Below are 15,045 nucleotides of genomic sequence, written 5' to 3'. Positions count from 1 at the left end.
ATGGCTGTCAGAGCATTTGAAATACAATTCAGCATATTAATTAGGATCAACATTGCCGCCGGCACTTCAGATACTCCAGCCATGAGGGCATCGAAGGGGTAATCCAGCTCATTTGCCGAAAATAGAAAATTAATGAGCATTGAGCGGATTGAGTATTTATTTTCTTGCTCAGGTTAGCTTTAAGTTGTCGAAGTTCCCAGAAAGGTTAAGCCTAGGGAACTGTTCTAGGGCGTTTCTCAAGATGGTGCTGTAAATAGTTTTTGCTTTTGGCTGGGAACTGAAGCCAGCTGATGCTGCTGCTGCTGCCGCTCTTGTTGTTTGGTTGTCTAATGCAAATCAAAGCAGTTGCAGAACTCTTTGACTGTGGCCTGATTGAAAAATGCACTCTGCACAGCACTCCCAGTCCGTGGGCGTGGCCAGAGGCACTATAGAATGTTGATTGTCAAAGCCAAGCAGGAGACACACAGCCCACACCACACCGAAAACGGCTCAGACAAAGGCACTAAACGCCAATGCGTCGTATACGCAACAAACAATGTGGCAACTGCCTCCGCAAACAGGGCGCGCGGCAATGAGGTGCCAAGGGCGTGGCGGGATAGCGGGTAGGGTAGCGGATCGTTGATGGTGTGCCACGCCTCCTACATACACCCTTCAAACAGTGATTTTTCATGTGAAGTGGCCCTGTGAAGTGTTTTCCCCTCGTTGCCAGTGGAAAATCACAGCGCAGCTTAGTGAGTTCCTTCAGAAGTTTGGTGCTGCAGACAGTAAATCTAATGCTTAGGGACTGTCGGTGTGACTGCTCGTGTGTGTGGCTGTATGTGTGTGTTAATGGAACTTTACAGCACACAATTGCGAACCGTGTTGTGCGGCTCAAAAAGCCAGCCAAATGGCAGCCGTTGATTGAGTGGCTTTGCTCCAGCTGGAAAAGAGGGAAGCGAGCACAGCCATATCGATTGTTTGTTCGTTTGTTTGTTTGGTTGTTTTATTTTTTTTGTTTTTGTTTTTGTGGACTTATCGGCTCAGAAGACAGCAATAGTCATTAATTAATCCCCAACTTTCAATTTAAAATCCCCAAAAAGCTAAAAAGCCTTTGCTATAAATGAGGGCGAGAGTGAGGCAAATGAAATGAGCATGAGGTGAATGAAACTAATGTGAAATATATAGCTGAAAATTGAAACTCTGTGTTTTGGATATTGTTGGCAAGGGTATCAAGAGTTGGTCGTATGTGATGTGCAACCAGAACCGAGACAAGGACAACGCGTCGATCAACGTAGAGGCAAAGAGAGAGAGAGAGAGAGAGAGAGAGAGACACAGAGAGAGAGATTGCAGCAGCCGTGATGAGATCTAAACTAAAAACTAAACTCAATTCGTACTTACATAAGGGTTAAATCAAAGAAATACAATCAAATAAAAGAAAAAAAAAAAAAATAAATAAACTGCCCAACTATATATATTATATATAGAGAGAAAGAGAGGGATAGAGGTGTTGTGCACTGTAGAAACAATAGATATAAAAAATATAATATAATCAAATTATTATATAAAATTAATTAATTAAACTACATAAATAATACGGAATAAGGCAAAAGCAATTAGCTAAATAAATAAATCATCAGCCAACAAAAGCGACAGCAATGCCAAAATGACAATTGAATATGGTGAAGTCGCTTTTGTTTACTGAAAATGTGTCAAAAACTAGTCGCATGCTGCACAGGCTACACTGCAAGAAATAGGTGCAAAGTTTGATTGCAAACTCGAAATATTGAATCGAATCAATAATTGATTTCAATTATATATATATATATAGTCTGTATATATATATCTTCATCTTTTGCATTCACTTTTCTCGCAGTGCACTTTGGCAGTCGACTAATCTTTGGCTCACACAACCGAAGCATGCCACAGAGCGTAAACTTAAAGCATAGTAATGTGGAAATGTGCAAACACTGCTCCCGGACAAAGCGCACACAGTGAGAAATTGATAGAAAAAATAGCAACAAAGAATGATAACAAAGGACAGTCACCAAATACAAGATATACAGACGAATGAAAGCAAAATACAAACAGAAAGGCAACGCAAGGATAACAAACTAAAAAAGCACACAACAGAAATATAAGAGGGAAACACAAAGAAATAAACAAAATAATAAAAATGGAAGAACCACTGACATCCGCCGGCTGTGTGTGTCACATCCTTGTTGACACTGATCTCCGTGTAGAGTCCGTCGTCCTCGTCCACATTCTCATCCAAGTCGATAATGCGACCATCACCATCGCCATCGTTGTCATTGCGTCCATTGGACGTCTCCACATGCGTGTGATGCGTTTGAGTGATTTCGCTCTCGGGATGTGGATCGATCAGCTGATCGTCTTTGTCGTCCACATCGTCGCCATTGTCATCAGCATCGTCATCCTCATCATCGTCATCATCACCATCGTCATCGTCATCATTACCATCGCCACTGCCCTGCAGCGTATCCTCGTGATCGAAGGCATCGTCCTCATCCTCGGCATCCGGCAGCAATGGAAGTTGGGGCGTGGACTGATTAAAGTTCGAGCTGGGTGTGGCCACGGTGGTGCTGGTGGTGGTGGTGGTGGTGATGGTGCTACTGTTGTTGTCACCTGATTTCGATTGTTGTTCGGTTGCAGTGTTGTTGAGTTGGGGCGGATTGGTGGTTGTGCTAGTGGAGGTGGAGATGGTGGTGGTGGTTGTGTTTGATGCTGTGTTTAAATAAAAATTTTTGAAAATTTGTAAAGGTGAAATGTTGTCGCCATTTTGGTTGTTGTGGTTATTGGTGCTATTGTTGTTGTCACCTAATTTCGATTGTCGTAAGATATGAATATTAGAGGGTCTCTGGAAAAGTGGAGTTTTGCCATATCGGTTGTTGTTGTCGTTCGTGTTGTTGTAATTACTTAAAATTGGTGTTGGATCTGTTGGAATTAAAGGGTTCGTTATGTTTGAGGTGTTCAAATTGTATAAGGGATTGGTAATGTTTGTTGTGGTTATGGCTGTTGTGGTTGTGGTTGTGGCTGTTGTTGTTGTTGTTGTGTTGGTAAATTGATTATTATGAGATGTAGAAGATGTAACGTTGGCATTGTCTATGGTTGTTGTTAGTCTAGCTTGATCTTTACCGATTGTGCTGATGCCACTACCACTGCTGATGATGCCGTTGTTGTTCTGGTTGTTGTTGTTGTTCTGGTTGTTGATATTATGATTGCTGTTGGCGTTGGTGCTACTACCAATGATTGTGCCACTATTCGCTGGATGATTGTTATTATTATTATTATTATTATTATTATTATTGATATTGAGATTATTAAGATTGTTCTTGTTGTTGATGTCGATTTGATTATGATGATTGATTATACTCGAGATGAGATCGTTGTCGTCGTTGTCGTTCGTTTTATGCTTACTATTTGAGTTGCCCGCGTTCTGTAGGCGCGTGTTGTGCGAACTGGAATGGTGATCGGTTATGGCGTCCTCGTCATCGGGTCCAAAGCCAGAGCCAGAGTAGTCCGTTTCCTTCTCTAGATCATCGTGTATCTGAAACAATAGAACAAAGGTCCAAAAGTTAAATGCTTTTTCTTTCGCCAACAGCAGCAACTGCAATACAAGCTAAGAACTGTTGCTTTTGTCGCAAATTCCCTTTGGAGCGGACGGACGCTTTTGTGTGGCGCAACAAATGGCAACGATTTGCATTGAAAATTATGCGACTGCCATGTCCTTGACAAGCAGCAGCGCGTACGGTGCTTGGACTAGCGGGTGCGGAGCTGAGGGACGGGGGCGTGGCACAATGGGGCATACCTACACTGGGGACACATTTATATGGCCATTGTCTGGCATCGGGCCCCAGTTGGTTGGACTATTGCGAATGTTGTGGCTTTCGTGCCTTCACTGTGGCTTCTGCGGTTTATTTGGGCAACACAAAACACACACACACACACGCACACACACACACACACAGACAATGACAGAACAAACTGTGACCAATGCCAATTGTCCTGGCACAGAGGCTGTGCCCCCACACTCGACGCTTGTTTATTTACTTTAATTTTGTCGCCGTTTGCTTTGGCCCATAAAAACAGTGCAGGACACAGGACAAAGGACAGACAGTGAGAGGCTGATAGAGAGGAAGAGGGCGACAGAGAGTGAGGGGAGCTGGATTCAAGGAGTCAGTAGCCTGAAGCAACTTAATTGAATTTGTTCACGCATTATGAAATGCCAACATGTTTACGTTTATCTTTATAAGTATGTATACAATATACGACTAGAGCCGGGAACGGAGCTCCTGGGGGGCTGGCAACGGGGCACTTGTTGGCCCGTCACGCCCCCTCGCTACACATTTCGAGCATTAAGAAAACGGTTAGTCGCAGCTGCTTAGCCATCAGATGAATGCCGAATTCCTGCCTTCAACCGCAACAAAAACATGAAGTAATATTACCTTTTACCTTCGGTTCAAGTGTTGACCTTTTGCCACAAAAAAAAAACATCATTATCATTATCGTTGTCATCATCATTATAATGCTTATGCTCACACCGGCGCAATGCCGCAGTTCAAGAATTTTCTTTGTCTACAGAACTTTGCTAACAAATGTGCAGCGGCGCTTGAATTATTTCTAATTTCTGCGTCGGCATTCAATTATCGCGTGTCCCCATTTATCTTGCTGTAACTGGAGCCGGGACAGATAAACCCACTTTTATTTACGTTTGCCATAAATCAGTTTTAGCCCTAAATTATGAACTCGGGCCGCTTTCGCCACTTAATTGAGATTTAATGGCATCTTGGCTACTAAATTGCTTGGCCTGTGTGCATTTAATTGCTTTCGAATGCTTAATCGAATGCTAAAAAAATGTTTTATATGTAATAATATCAATATCTGTATAGATAATGCTATCTATGTGTGTTTAATAAAAAAAAAAAAAATCATAATAAAATGCAATTTTTAAAGCAATTTTTTTTTAGCTTTATATTTGTAGATTGTAGAAGCTATAAAACTTTCCTTGAATAATTTATAATTTTTACAAAAAAAAATCCAAGATATTGTATAAGAAATTTGTTATTAATATGAAAAAGCTTCTGAAGTGATGCTAGTATTTCTTACAGCCTTTCAACAAGGCAAACATTTATAAAAAAAACCAGCGTAACTCATCCGAGAAATTCTCTTTTCTTACAATATATTTGGTAATCTTTCAATTTCCATCGATATTGATTACACCCACAACTCTTTATATATATCTACCTAATGTACTCTTGGTTAATCGAAAAGTTGACTTGTTTCGCTTGCCAAATTGTTAGCTTTGCTAACACATGCAAAAGTGTGGCATGCCACATGCAAATTGAAAAGCTTTCGTCTAATTTGATATTTGTTGAATAATTACCAAACACAGCATGCGCGTCTAATGGCGCGTGTGAGAGGGCTTAGCTGCATGCAGCTTCCCAATTTGTGGCCCATGAATAAAACATTAGAGCTGAACTCGGGCTGCTGTCCGTATATTGCTACGGCAACACGCGGCATTTAATTAAATATAATTTTTATTTTTAGATAGCGCTTGGGCGTTGAAAGTGAAGCGCATGTTTTTGTAATTTATTTTGCACACACTCACCACACACACACACACTTCCATTAGAGACAAATTGAAAGCATACAAGCCGCCGGCTCAACAACTTTGGCAAGCAAAAACAAAAACCAAAAAAGCAAAAACAAAATACAATACAAATTTTACATGAAATGCGCTTATGGCGAAAATTTGTTTTTCATGTTTGGTTTTTATGCTGTGTTTTTTTTTTGCTCTCACTCATTTGTTTTTTCTTCGTTTGCGCTGCGCAATTTAATTAAAAAATTTACGGCGTTTGGAAAAATTGTATTATTGCGTATACGCACTGCGGGCCAGCATTTTTATGGCGCTCATAAATTTTCGTGTGTGTGTGTGTGTGTGTATGTGTGAACATTCGCGCATTTGTATACACAAATCATTTGGTCAAAAGTGGCTCATAAAGTATAACAAAATGTTAGCCAGTTTTTTGTTTCTATTTCGTTTTTTGCTTTGCCTTTAACTGTTTCGCATATGGGCTCTGCCCTGTGGCCTTGTGCCTGCTCCTTGGCTCCTGGCTGCACTGTTTATTTAAAACGTTTTTCAAACACCATTTTAGCTAGCTGCCCCAGCTGCAGCCCCCAATCCCGCTGCCTTTTGGCCTCGCTTCGGGCCTGGCCACAATTCTTTGTCGCTGTTTTCCCCGCTTGATTTATGCAGCAATTAGTAGCGAGGCGTGGCGAGTGGGCGTGGCGCGGGCATTGTTGTTGCTGCTGCTGCTGCTGTTGCTGCTAGACTAGGCACTAGAGCTGTTGCTCACGTGGCTGTTGCAAGTTTAATTGCCCTGTTGCCGCCTCGCTGCTGTTTGGGCCACATTTGTTGCCTACTTTTCAGCGCGGCCGCCACAATGAACTCTCGATGCTGGCGCCACTTACTTACTTACGCTTACTTAGGCGCCAGCCTTTTGGCCATGGCTCTTGGCTCTTGGCTCTTGGCCGTTGCCTGCTGGCTGCTGGCTGCTGGCCTCATTAAAGATGGCCCGCAAACGTTATACGCGATCGATAGACTGCTCACTCGCAACTGCGGCGGCAACTGTGAATTTTATGCAATAAATTGCTTTGTTAATAAAACATGAGCAGTGGGCGTGGCTGGCGGCTGGATGATGCTATGTGGGTCATGCATGAATTTAAATGATGTCATTTGAACGTGCCACCTGCAACGGCAGAGCAAATAGAGAAAGAGAGAGAGAGAGAGAGAGAGAGAGAGAGCGCAGCAGCTGCTGCTATTTTCAGTTCAACTTAATGGCGCTGACTTTAATATTTTTCGCATTAAATTTGCATTTGCTGTACGGCAAATTCCAGCTGCAGCATTTGCAGCAGCTGCTGCTGATACTGTTGCTGCTGCTGCTGCTGCTCCTGCTGCTGCTGCAACTATTGCTGGCTGGCCAACGTGGCGTATGCTTGACACCGTTTGTGATATATGAGCGCCAAGCCACTCCACTCGACTCGCCTCCCCTGCTGCTCTCGCCTCCTGGACTCGTCTCGTCTCCGCTGGCAAATATGAAATATGCAAATGCTCACATAAAAGCGCTTGGCACAAAGTTCATATCGAGCAGCTAAAAATGTTTTAAAGAGTTTCTCCAGCTCCTCGCTGTTCAATTTCAACTTGCACCAAAAGCTAAACTTTGCAGCTGAAGTGCAAAACTGCAAATCAAATTTATAAAGGAGAGCAACAACAGCAACAACAACGGAATACAACAAAATTCTTTGCCTTAATGAAAACAGCGAGCAACGAGCAGAAAAGTAACTAACACAAAATAAAAATAAAAATCAAAATAAAAATAAAAATAAGAAAAGAAAAATATTAACAAAAAGTGCGCAAAGAAACGGGCAACAACCTTCAAGCATAATGAGCGCGGAAAACTATGTCAGCTCAGATGATGTACAACATGGAAGCGAGGGGGAGGCGAGGCGAAGCTGCTGCATGGCCTTATGCATAAACAACAAGTTGCAATGCAGCCAGCAGAAAAAAAAAAAGACAATAAAGGAACACATAAAAAGGGTATCATAAACTTGTGCAAGCTGCAAGCCAGCGGCTGAGTACATTTCAGACACAGAGTAAGAGAGAGAGAGAGGGAGAGAGTACTATAAAAAGTACTTCTCATATTGAACAGAGAAGCTTAAAAAGTATTTTATTTACATAGAAATATTTAAGGAAAAGTCAAGCTAGTCAGATGTGTGTATATATATTGAATATAGAGAGTTGCTGGAAACTTTAAATGGTTTTTTTTTTAGTAAATACAAAATATGCTTTCAACTCTACAATCTACATGCAATTTCATTTAGCATTACTTTAATGCACACACATGCAACAATTAAAGTATTTTCATCATATCATCATCCTCTCTGCTCCATTAACATTTCCTCTTCATGCACTCACAAATCATTTACAATTCTAAATTATCATTTGGCAAGTGAAATAGGTAAATACGCAGTACAATCATAATTTATATGATAATCTCATGAATTTTTCAGAGTATTCCTAATGAAGTTTTAGACTGTTGGGCGGCTGCAGATAATGGGCGCAACGGTAACGGTAACGGTAACGGTAAAGGTAATGGCAACCCAAAGTTGCCCGCCCACTTGTTTCGCTTTACTGTTGGGGTCCTAGGCAAACGTTGGCAAGCACTTGTCATGTGCAGAACGAGCAGAGCATCACCCCGAGCACTGAGCACCGGCACCGCCTTGGGGCCAAAGGACAAGTTGTTTTCGTGCATAATTAATGCAGGCGAAATTCAATTTTGAGTTGCTGCCGTTTCTCTGTATTTTGCTGCTCATGTGTAGAGGACACACGCAACAGCCATTGCCCCCTTTGCCCCCCTTCCCGGTGCCAGCCACAAAGCTAGGCGCGTGTTGCCTTCAGTCTGCCCCTCCATTCTGCTAAAGTGAAGAGATTTAGGGAAATAAATTGAGGTTAAGCAGAAGGCGATTTCAATTGCGACTCTGTTGCCTCTGCCTATCGTAGCTTCGGGTCGTTTTCTCTCTGTGTTCTCTCAGTTTGCTTTGTTGTTGTTTGAACGCACAAAAATGCTGTACAGAAGTTTTCATGAAAACTTTTTTCGGTTGTCAGTTGCCAGTTGCCAGTTGCCAGTTGCCAGTGGTTGGTGGCAAGTTGGCCCAGTTGTGGAGCGGCACGCTTATGGAGTAAATTGTTGCTTTGACCAGCAGTTGGCATTGTCGTTGTTGTCGCTCTTGTTGCAACAGTTGCTCAGTTTGTTTGTGCAACACACATGCACATACAGAAGAACGCTGCTGCAACAACTGAATTTTCACATATTGTTCTTCATCTTTTTCCTATCTCTCTCTCTCTCTCTCTCTCTCTCTCTCTCTCCCATTGTTGGACTCCAAGTGGCCAGTTTTTGTTGTAGGAAATGTTGGGGAAAAACTTTTGTGCATTTTGTACAGTTTTGCAAATGTGGTTGGTAAACGTCCCGGCCGGCCGGCCGGATCCTGGCTAACCGCAAGGCGGCTGCCGCTGCTGCTGTGCGTTGGGCCCCATTCGAATTTGGCATTTACTGCATTTGGGCCGTTCAATTATAGCTAAAGCTTCGAGCCAGTTACCAGTTGCCAGTTGGCCATCAAATTCTAATTTATTTACATGCATTTTGCACAGCTCGAGTTGGAGCTGCAACTGAATCTGGAGCTCAGCAGCTGCAGCAGCTGCAGACGCATTTGTGGCAAGGATAGCTGAGCTCTTATTTGCTTGCCCTCACACGCTTCCACTTAGCCGGGCTATGAGTTCGGTTCGGTTCAGTTCAGTTGTTGGCCCAGTTAACATTTCTTTTAGCCCACTTCACTTGCTAGTTTTTCTGGTTTGTGTCTTTTTTCGCTGCCTCTCTTATTCGTTTTCCCAATTGCCCATTTACATTTAGATTGAGGCGTAATGCAATCAAATGACCAGCACAAATATCATGTGTGTCTAGATATATCTGTATATCTGTATCTGTATCTGTCTGTGTATATGTATGTATAGGTGGCTAACCCATTTCAATGGCCGTTTTTGGACAGCCTCATTTAGCTTGCATTAAATTTGCATTACGGCGCCCGCCTCCCCGCTTGCCCTATGCAAATAATTGCTTTCTAAATGCGCGCAGTAAATTGAAAAAGTTTTGGGCCAAGCTGCGAGCCAAGAATTGCACCTAAATATCAATTGCATGTTAAGAGTTGGCCAAGTTGTGTTTTCTTTTATTTTTTGTTACCCTCTCTTTGTGTCTCTATCTCTCTCCTCCTCCCACTCCTTTTGGTTACACTTTGGGGCCAGCTATAGAAAACTTTTACTTTTCCTGCTCCACTTGCGATAACAATGTGTGCTCTGTTGTTGCAAGCAAAGCCTTTGTTGTTGCGGCCTTGCAGCTGCAACAGTTGCTTGCATAATTTGCAGCACACTCTTTGCAACGTGCTAGAAGAATTAAATGCTGCGTATACGTAATGTGAGATGGCATGCTACGTTCTCTGAACCTTTTCTGCTCAAATTTGTTTATAAATTAAACATATAATAAATATAATTGATTATTTAAGGCACTCTTAATTTGCATATTTAAAGCATCTTCTTTGGTTTCCTTAAATCTTGCTCTATTTCTACATTTATTTGTTGCTTTCAGTTCAGAATTTGGCTGAATAAACAGAACAACAACAAGAAGGAATTTCTAATGAACAACATTCTTGTAAGATGAAAACCAAAACAAAAACAAAAACGTGCCCAGTTTGATAAAAAGAAATACGGGCAGAGTGAGAGCAGAAAGGAAGACTTACAGAATTCTAAGCAGATCAGCAGACCTTTTCAATTGAAACCAAATAAAACCTTGAGGCGGTAGCACACAAAATATTTCAAGCATGCTTTGCAGTTTTCAATGCCAACAGAATGTAGCTATATATAACGGCATATATATGTATAGTAATATATACAATAAGAGATATATGTATGTATGTCTATATGTAAGTTATAGACTATGTTAGATAAATACCTAAAGAAGAACCTGGATTTCATGGCATAAGCCTCTGTCAATTTAAGTTTCTGGCTTCCAGATATTGCCTTAAATATTTACAATAATTATAATCACTTTTTGCTGGGTATACTTCTAGTCGGTTTTCAACCAACGACAACGCGTATATTTAACAAAGTTCCATGGCTATTATTTGCAGTTGTTGTTGTCTTTGCAGTAGTTGTTGCTGTTGTTCTCGCAGTTGTTGTCGCTGTCGTAGCTGTTGCTGTTGTTGCTGTTGCTGTCGTAGCTGTTGCTGTTGTTGCTGTTGCTGTTGCTACTGCTGTGCATTGGCATAATTTGGCACTTAATTGGCAGTTTGTTGCCTTTGCTGTTGCCGTTGCCTCCGCCTCCTCTGCCTCCGCTTCTGCCTGCTCCTTTGCATTTGCATTGCCCGCTCGCTGTGGTCCTGTTCCCGCACCGGATTTCAGGATCTGCCGCTGCACACTCTGGGCACATTTATCAAGCTCAGGCACGCTGTCAGCGCACAGGAGCTGTGTTTCCCTTTTCTTATTCAACTTCTCGCCTGGCTGTGCTCTGTCGTTTCTGTTTATTGTATTATTGTGTTTTCGGTTTGCTTGCCTCTGTTGCTCTGCGCATACAGACAAACAGACAGCAATGCATTATGTATGTGTATTTTCTTTGATTATTTTTATTTTTGGCGCACGCACGTCAACCGGAAAACGGAAATACGCAAATTTGCGCATTCAATGCATATTCCTTCTTCTTGCGAAGTTCTTTTATCACGTTCTGCTTTTGGTTACGACTTGGCTTATTGCTGATGAGCTGCCGAGTTGATTTATCTGCCTTTGCTCAGGCTCCCTTATCTGCCCTGTCTCCCTCTCTCTCTCTCACTCTCTAGCTCTCTCTGTCTATGCTCTATTTTAGTGCGTTATTTGTCTGCTGGCATTCGGTCTATGGTCAAGTCTTGAAATTTGCGGCTTTAATCGCTCGTTTTGAGCTTTTAATACGCTTTTCGTGTTGCCCTGCCCAATTTTCGTTCAACGTGAGCTCCAGACACAGATTTGTTGCTCTCCCCTCTCGCCACTCGCCCCGTGCCCTACACAGTTCACTAGAACAACAACGAAAATTGCCAACGCAGCATTCACATCATTATGAGCATCATTATCGCCATCATCATCATCATCATCATTTGCTTTGCTTTTGGTTGGTTTGCTGCTCATCAGTGAACAGAAAATCAATAACCGCACCCAGGAACAGGCGTCGTCTGGTTCGTTGTTATTTTTTTTATACTTTTTTTTTCATTTTTTCTGTTATTTTTTTTTGGTTTTCCCATTGCCCATTGCCCATTTGGTTGCATATCTATCTCGCTCACACCTATTAAATGACTGTCAGTTATTCTTTTTACGCGTCGCATCGCATTAGGCAAAGGCAAATTATGAGCGCAAATAGCGAAAGCTTCCAAGCAGAGAGCAACAACAGCAATGGCAAACACGTTCCACTCCTTCCCCACACACACACACACACTTAGACCACACAGCTGCTTACATTTTAAAGGCAGCGCCTAAAAGTATGCCGCGCTTTAAATGCAGACGGCGCATAAAATGCAATTTATGTGACGCATTCAGCTCCTTGGCCGAGCGTTAATTGAGGCAGCAGCAGCAGCTGCTGCTATTGTTGTTGTTGTTGCTCTGGTCTGCTATGGCTGCTGGCATAATTAATCCGCTTTAAGGGTCAGGTTGGGCCAACCCAACCCTTAACCACAGGGCATAAAATATAGGATTAGGACTAGCCTAAGTCCTGGCGCCCTTTGGCACTTTGCACGCCGCTAATCAAAAATTATCAAAGGCGACAAACTTTGCGGTTAACTTTAATCGATAAATGCTACAGAACTAAGCTTAAATCTATCTGCGTTCGTACTCTGCTCCCCTCTCCAGCAACGGCAATTTGCATGCACTGTCAAGCGTTTGCCATGGCGGGTGAGCACTTGGAACACTTTGCAGCTAATAAGCCAACATTTTTATTGGACTCCCCAGATGAGCTAAGCTAAGCAAGCAATAAACTTGCCAGCTTAGCAGCGGCAGCTCCTTGGAGATGCTGCTCCCTTTGCTCCCGGCTGAGAAGACAGGGACTTGCCGCATGTTAAAGCTGCTGTTGCATTTTAATTGCGGCACCAGAGACGCGACTTAATGTTTGCTGCTGTTGCAGCAAGTGAACCGAAAGCAACCAAAGGAAGCCAGGCACACCCACATCCACACACACACACACACATGCAGAGAAACTTGCACGTGTGCAAAGCAGAAGAAGAAGAGGAAGAAGAAGAAGAACTTGGCAACTTGACTGGCATAGCACATCATTAAAATTTTAATGCACTCTCTCCCCTGCCGCATACCCTGCCCCCACACTGTGACAATGCATTGGGCGTGGCCCAGCCAGCTGCTCAGTCAATCGCAAGCGCATAGAAATGTTTCGTTGAGCAAAAGGATGCGATAGAACGTCCTTGTGCCTCTGGCACAGATGATCGACCGTCAGATGAGCTGTACATAATTGCAGATAGAAGCTGTTTGCCTTGAAATGAGCGAATTATTCAGTGACACAGGTGAAATGGAATCACAGCTGCCAATTCTCATAGCTGATGAACTTAAGTGAATAGAGAACTGTCCATATATATTTTTGGCATAAAGTTTATTTTATTGCTAAGCTATGAAGTCCGATAGCTTAGTAAAAATTATAATAAACATATGGTTCTATATAAAGAAATATTGCCTTCATCACAAACAAAAACATATATATATATAATAAAAGATTGTTTCTTATCCATCCCAACTCAAGGCAAAATGAGCAACAAGTTGCTAAAAATCTGCGATAATTTTGTTGCATACCCAAAGAAAGTATTCAAGGTTTCGTCGTTCTTCAGGCATAGCAGAAATATTTTCCTGCTGCCAAAGGCCTCGCTCTTTGGCATTTCTCAGAATTTGTCCTTGTGTAAAAGTATCTACAATTAAATTTAAACTAGCTATTAGAGCAACCTTTGGTGTACTAAACTAGAATGCTCCACCCTAACTTTGCTGGCTGCCCCAATTGGTTTTCCTTTACGGGCCAGCTGTTGAGCCTGGAGCGAGTTGTCGAGCCACAGTGCACTGTTCAGGTAGCCAACATTGACAGCGGGCAACAAACAAGGATGCTCATTAGTGGAGCAGCGTATTAAATTAAACCAACAATCATACAAATGAGCACAGCCACGCCCCCATTTGTGGTAGTCGAAGTCCAGAGGGCGGGGCTAATGAAATCTGCATAATTCAAATTGAAATTGGTATCGATGCAACAAACACATAAATTTGCATTCATCATCATTTATTGAAGCAAATATTTTGACAGTGAATTGTTTGACTGATGAATGTGAGCCACATTGTTGTGGCTGCCATCAATATATAGGAATCATATTTCACTGCGCGTGTATGTGTGTGTGTGTGTGTGCGCTGCGAGAGCAGCTTAAAATGCTCCCGCATTCCGTTTTGGTTGCACTTGGTCCGAGCTCAGTGTTTGCATTCGAATAGAATGGCCAGCAGAGCCTTGGCTTTAGCTTCCACTACGGCCTTGGCTGCGGCTTTGGCTTGTGTTTCAGGTGCACAGGTGCGCATGCAATCAACGCCAGCTGCACGTATGCAACAAATGTAATTAACTTGCAAGCCACAGCAACATTTTGTGGCATGTTGCAGCTGGGTGAACTCAGCTGAATTATTCATGGGGCATTAAGACAAGTTGCTTGACCCAGCCAGGCAGCTGCAGCAAAAGCAAAGCCGAGGTCCTTTAAGAAGGCTGCATTGAATGTCAGCTAGGTTCAACAAACTGCCTGACGTTGCGCCTAAAAGCACACAGTCAACACGCACACACACACACACGCACACAGAGAGACACTTAAGTGTGCGGTTACAAGTCAAATTGCAACGTGGCAACGCTGACAGAACGACAAATGACAGTTAAAAGCGAAAGAAATAAGAATTTTCCACTGCCTGAGAAATAGTCGCCCTGGGAAAGGAAGTGAGTCCTTTGGGCCAAGCCTTCGCCACAGAGCAAAGGAAGCCAGCGACAACTGCAGCCGAGGCAGAGACTAACGAGCGGCTCTCCAAAGTGCATGCCTGAGAGAGCGCCCAGAATGCCAAGCAGGCAGCACTAAATGAACAACCAGAAGATACCCTATGGCAATGAAATGAAGTGCTGAAGGACTATATATTACTCTTATTATATAATATATGAATTTTACTATATATCTATTATTTATTTTATTATTTTTATTATTTTTATAATTTTGAAATCGTTTCCTACAGGGTATACAAAAGCAAGCATCAGTCAACTCTTGCGAATTAAATTGTTCTAGTGCCTGAGCTGTAATTCAATAAGTTGGCAAACATTTAACTGGCCAAAGCGCTTGGGCCAAAAATAAATTATCACCGCTTCGGCTTGCAGCTCATGTCAACTTTCGCCTGAAATTTGATTCGTCAACTTTAGT

General features: G+C 42.5%; 3 protein-coding genes across 7 annotated transcripts in view; 1 reads left to right on the top strand and 2 right to left on the bottom strand.

Annotated features, from left to right (window-relative positions):
* Positions 1-15,045, bottom strand: part of Sdc (Syndecan) — a 137,219-nt gene that overhangs the window by 2,007 nt on the left and 120,167 nt on the right. Inside the window, exons 4-6 of one of the 5 annotated variants that reach the window (XM_089262358.1) lie at positions 3,415-3,544; positions 3,133-3,261; positions 2,170-2,721 (exon numbers count right to left, since the gene is read on the bottom strand). In XM_089262358.1, coding sequence (XP_089118484.1) covers positions 2,170-2,721; positions 3,133-3,261; positions 3,415-3,544 — 811 coding nt within the window. Of the gene's footprint in view, positions 1-2,169; positions 2,722-3,132; positions 3,545-15,045 lie in introns of those variants that run through there. The other 4 variants (XM_089262359.1, XM_018104539.3, XM_018104541.3 and 1 more) reach the window with 4 other exon arrangements.
* The window catches only part of cv-2 (crosveinless 2-secreting protein), a 141,457-nt gene that overhangs the window by 52,759 nt on the left and 73,653 nt on the right, over positions 1-15,045 (bottom strand). The window lies entirely within an intron of this gene.
* Positions 1-15,045, top strand: part of dom (domino helicase) — a 131,514-nt gene that overhangs the window by 92,164 nt on the left and 24,305 nt on the right. The window lies entirely within an intron of this gene.

Source organism: Drosophila navojoa, chromosome 5 (assembly GCF_054131105.1).
Source record: "Drosophila navojoa isolate 15081-1374.11 chromosome 5, UAZ_NAV_1.0, whole genome shotgun sequence".
NCBI classification, from domain to species: Eukaryota; Metazoa; Arthropoda; class Insecta; order Diptera; family Drosophilidae; genus Drosophila; species Drosophila navojoa.
The sequence above is the reverse complement of the archived record's forward strand: the minus strand, read 5'-3'. Positions and strand labels throughout refer to the sequence as shown.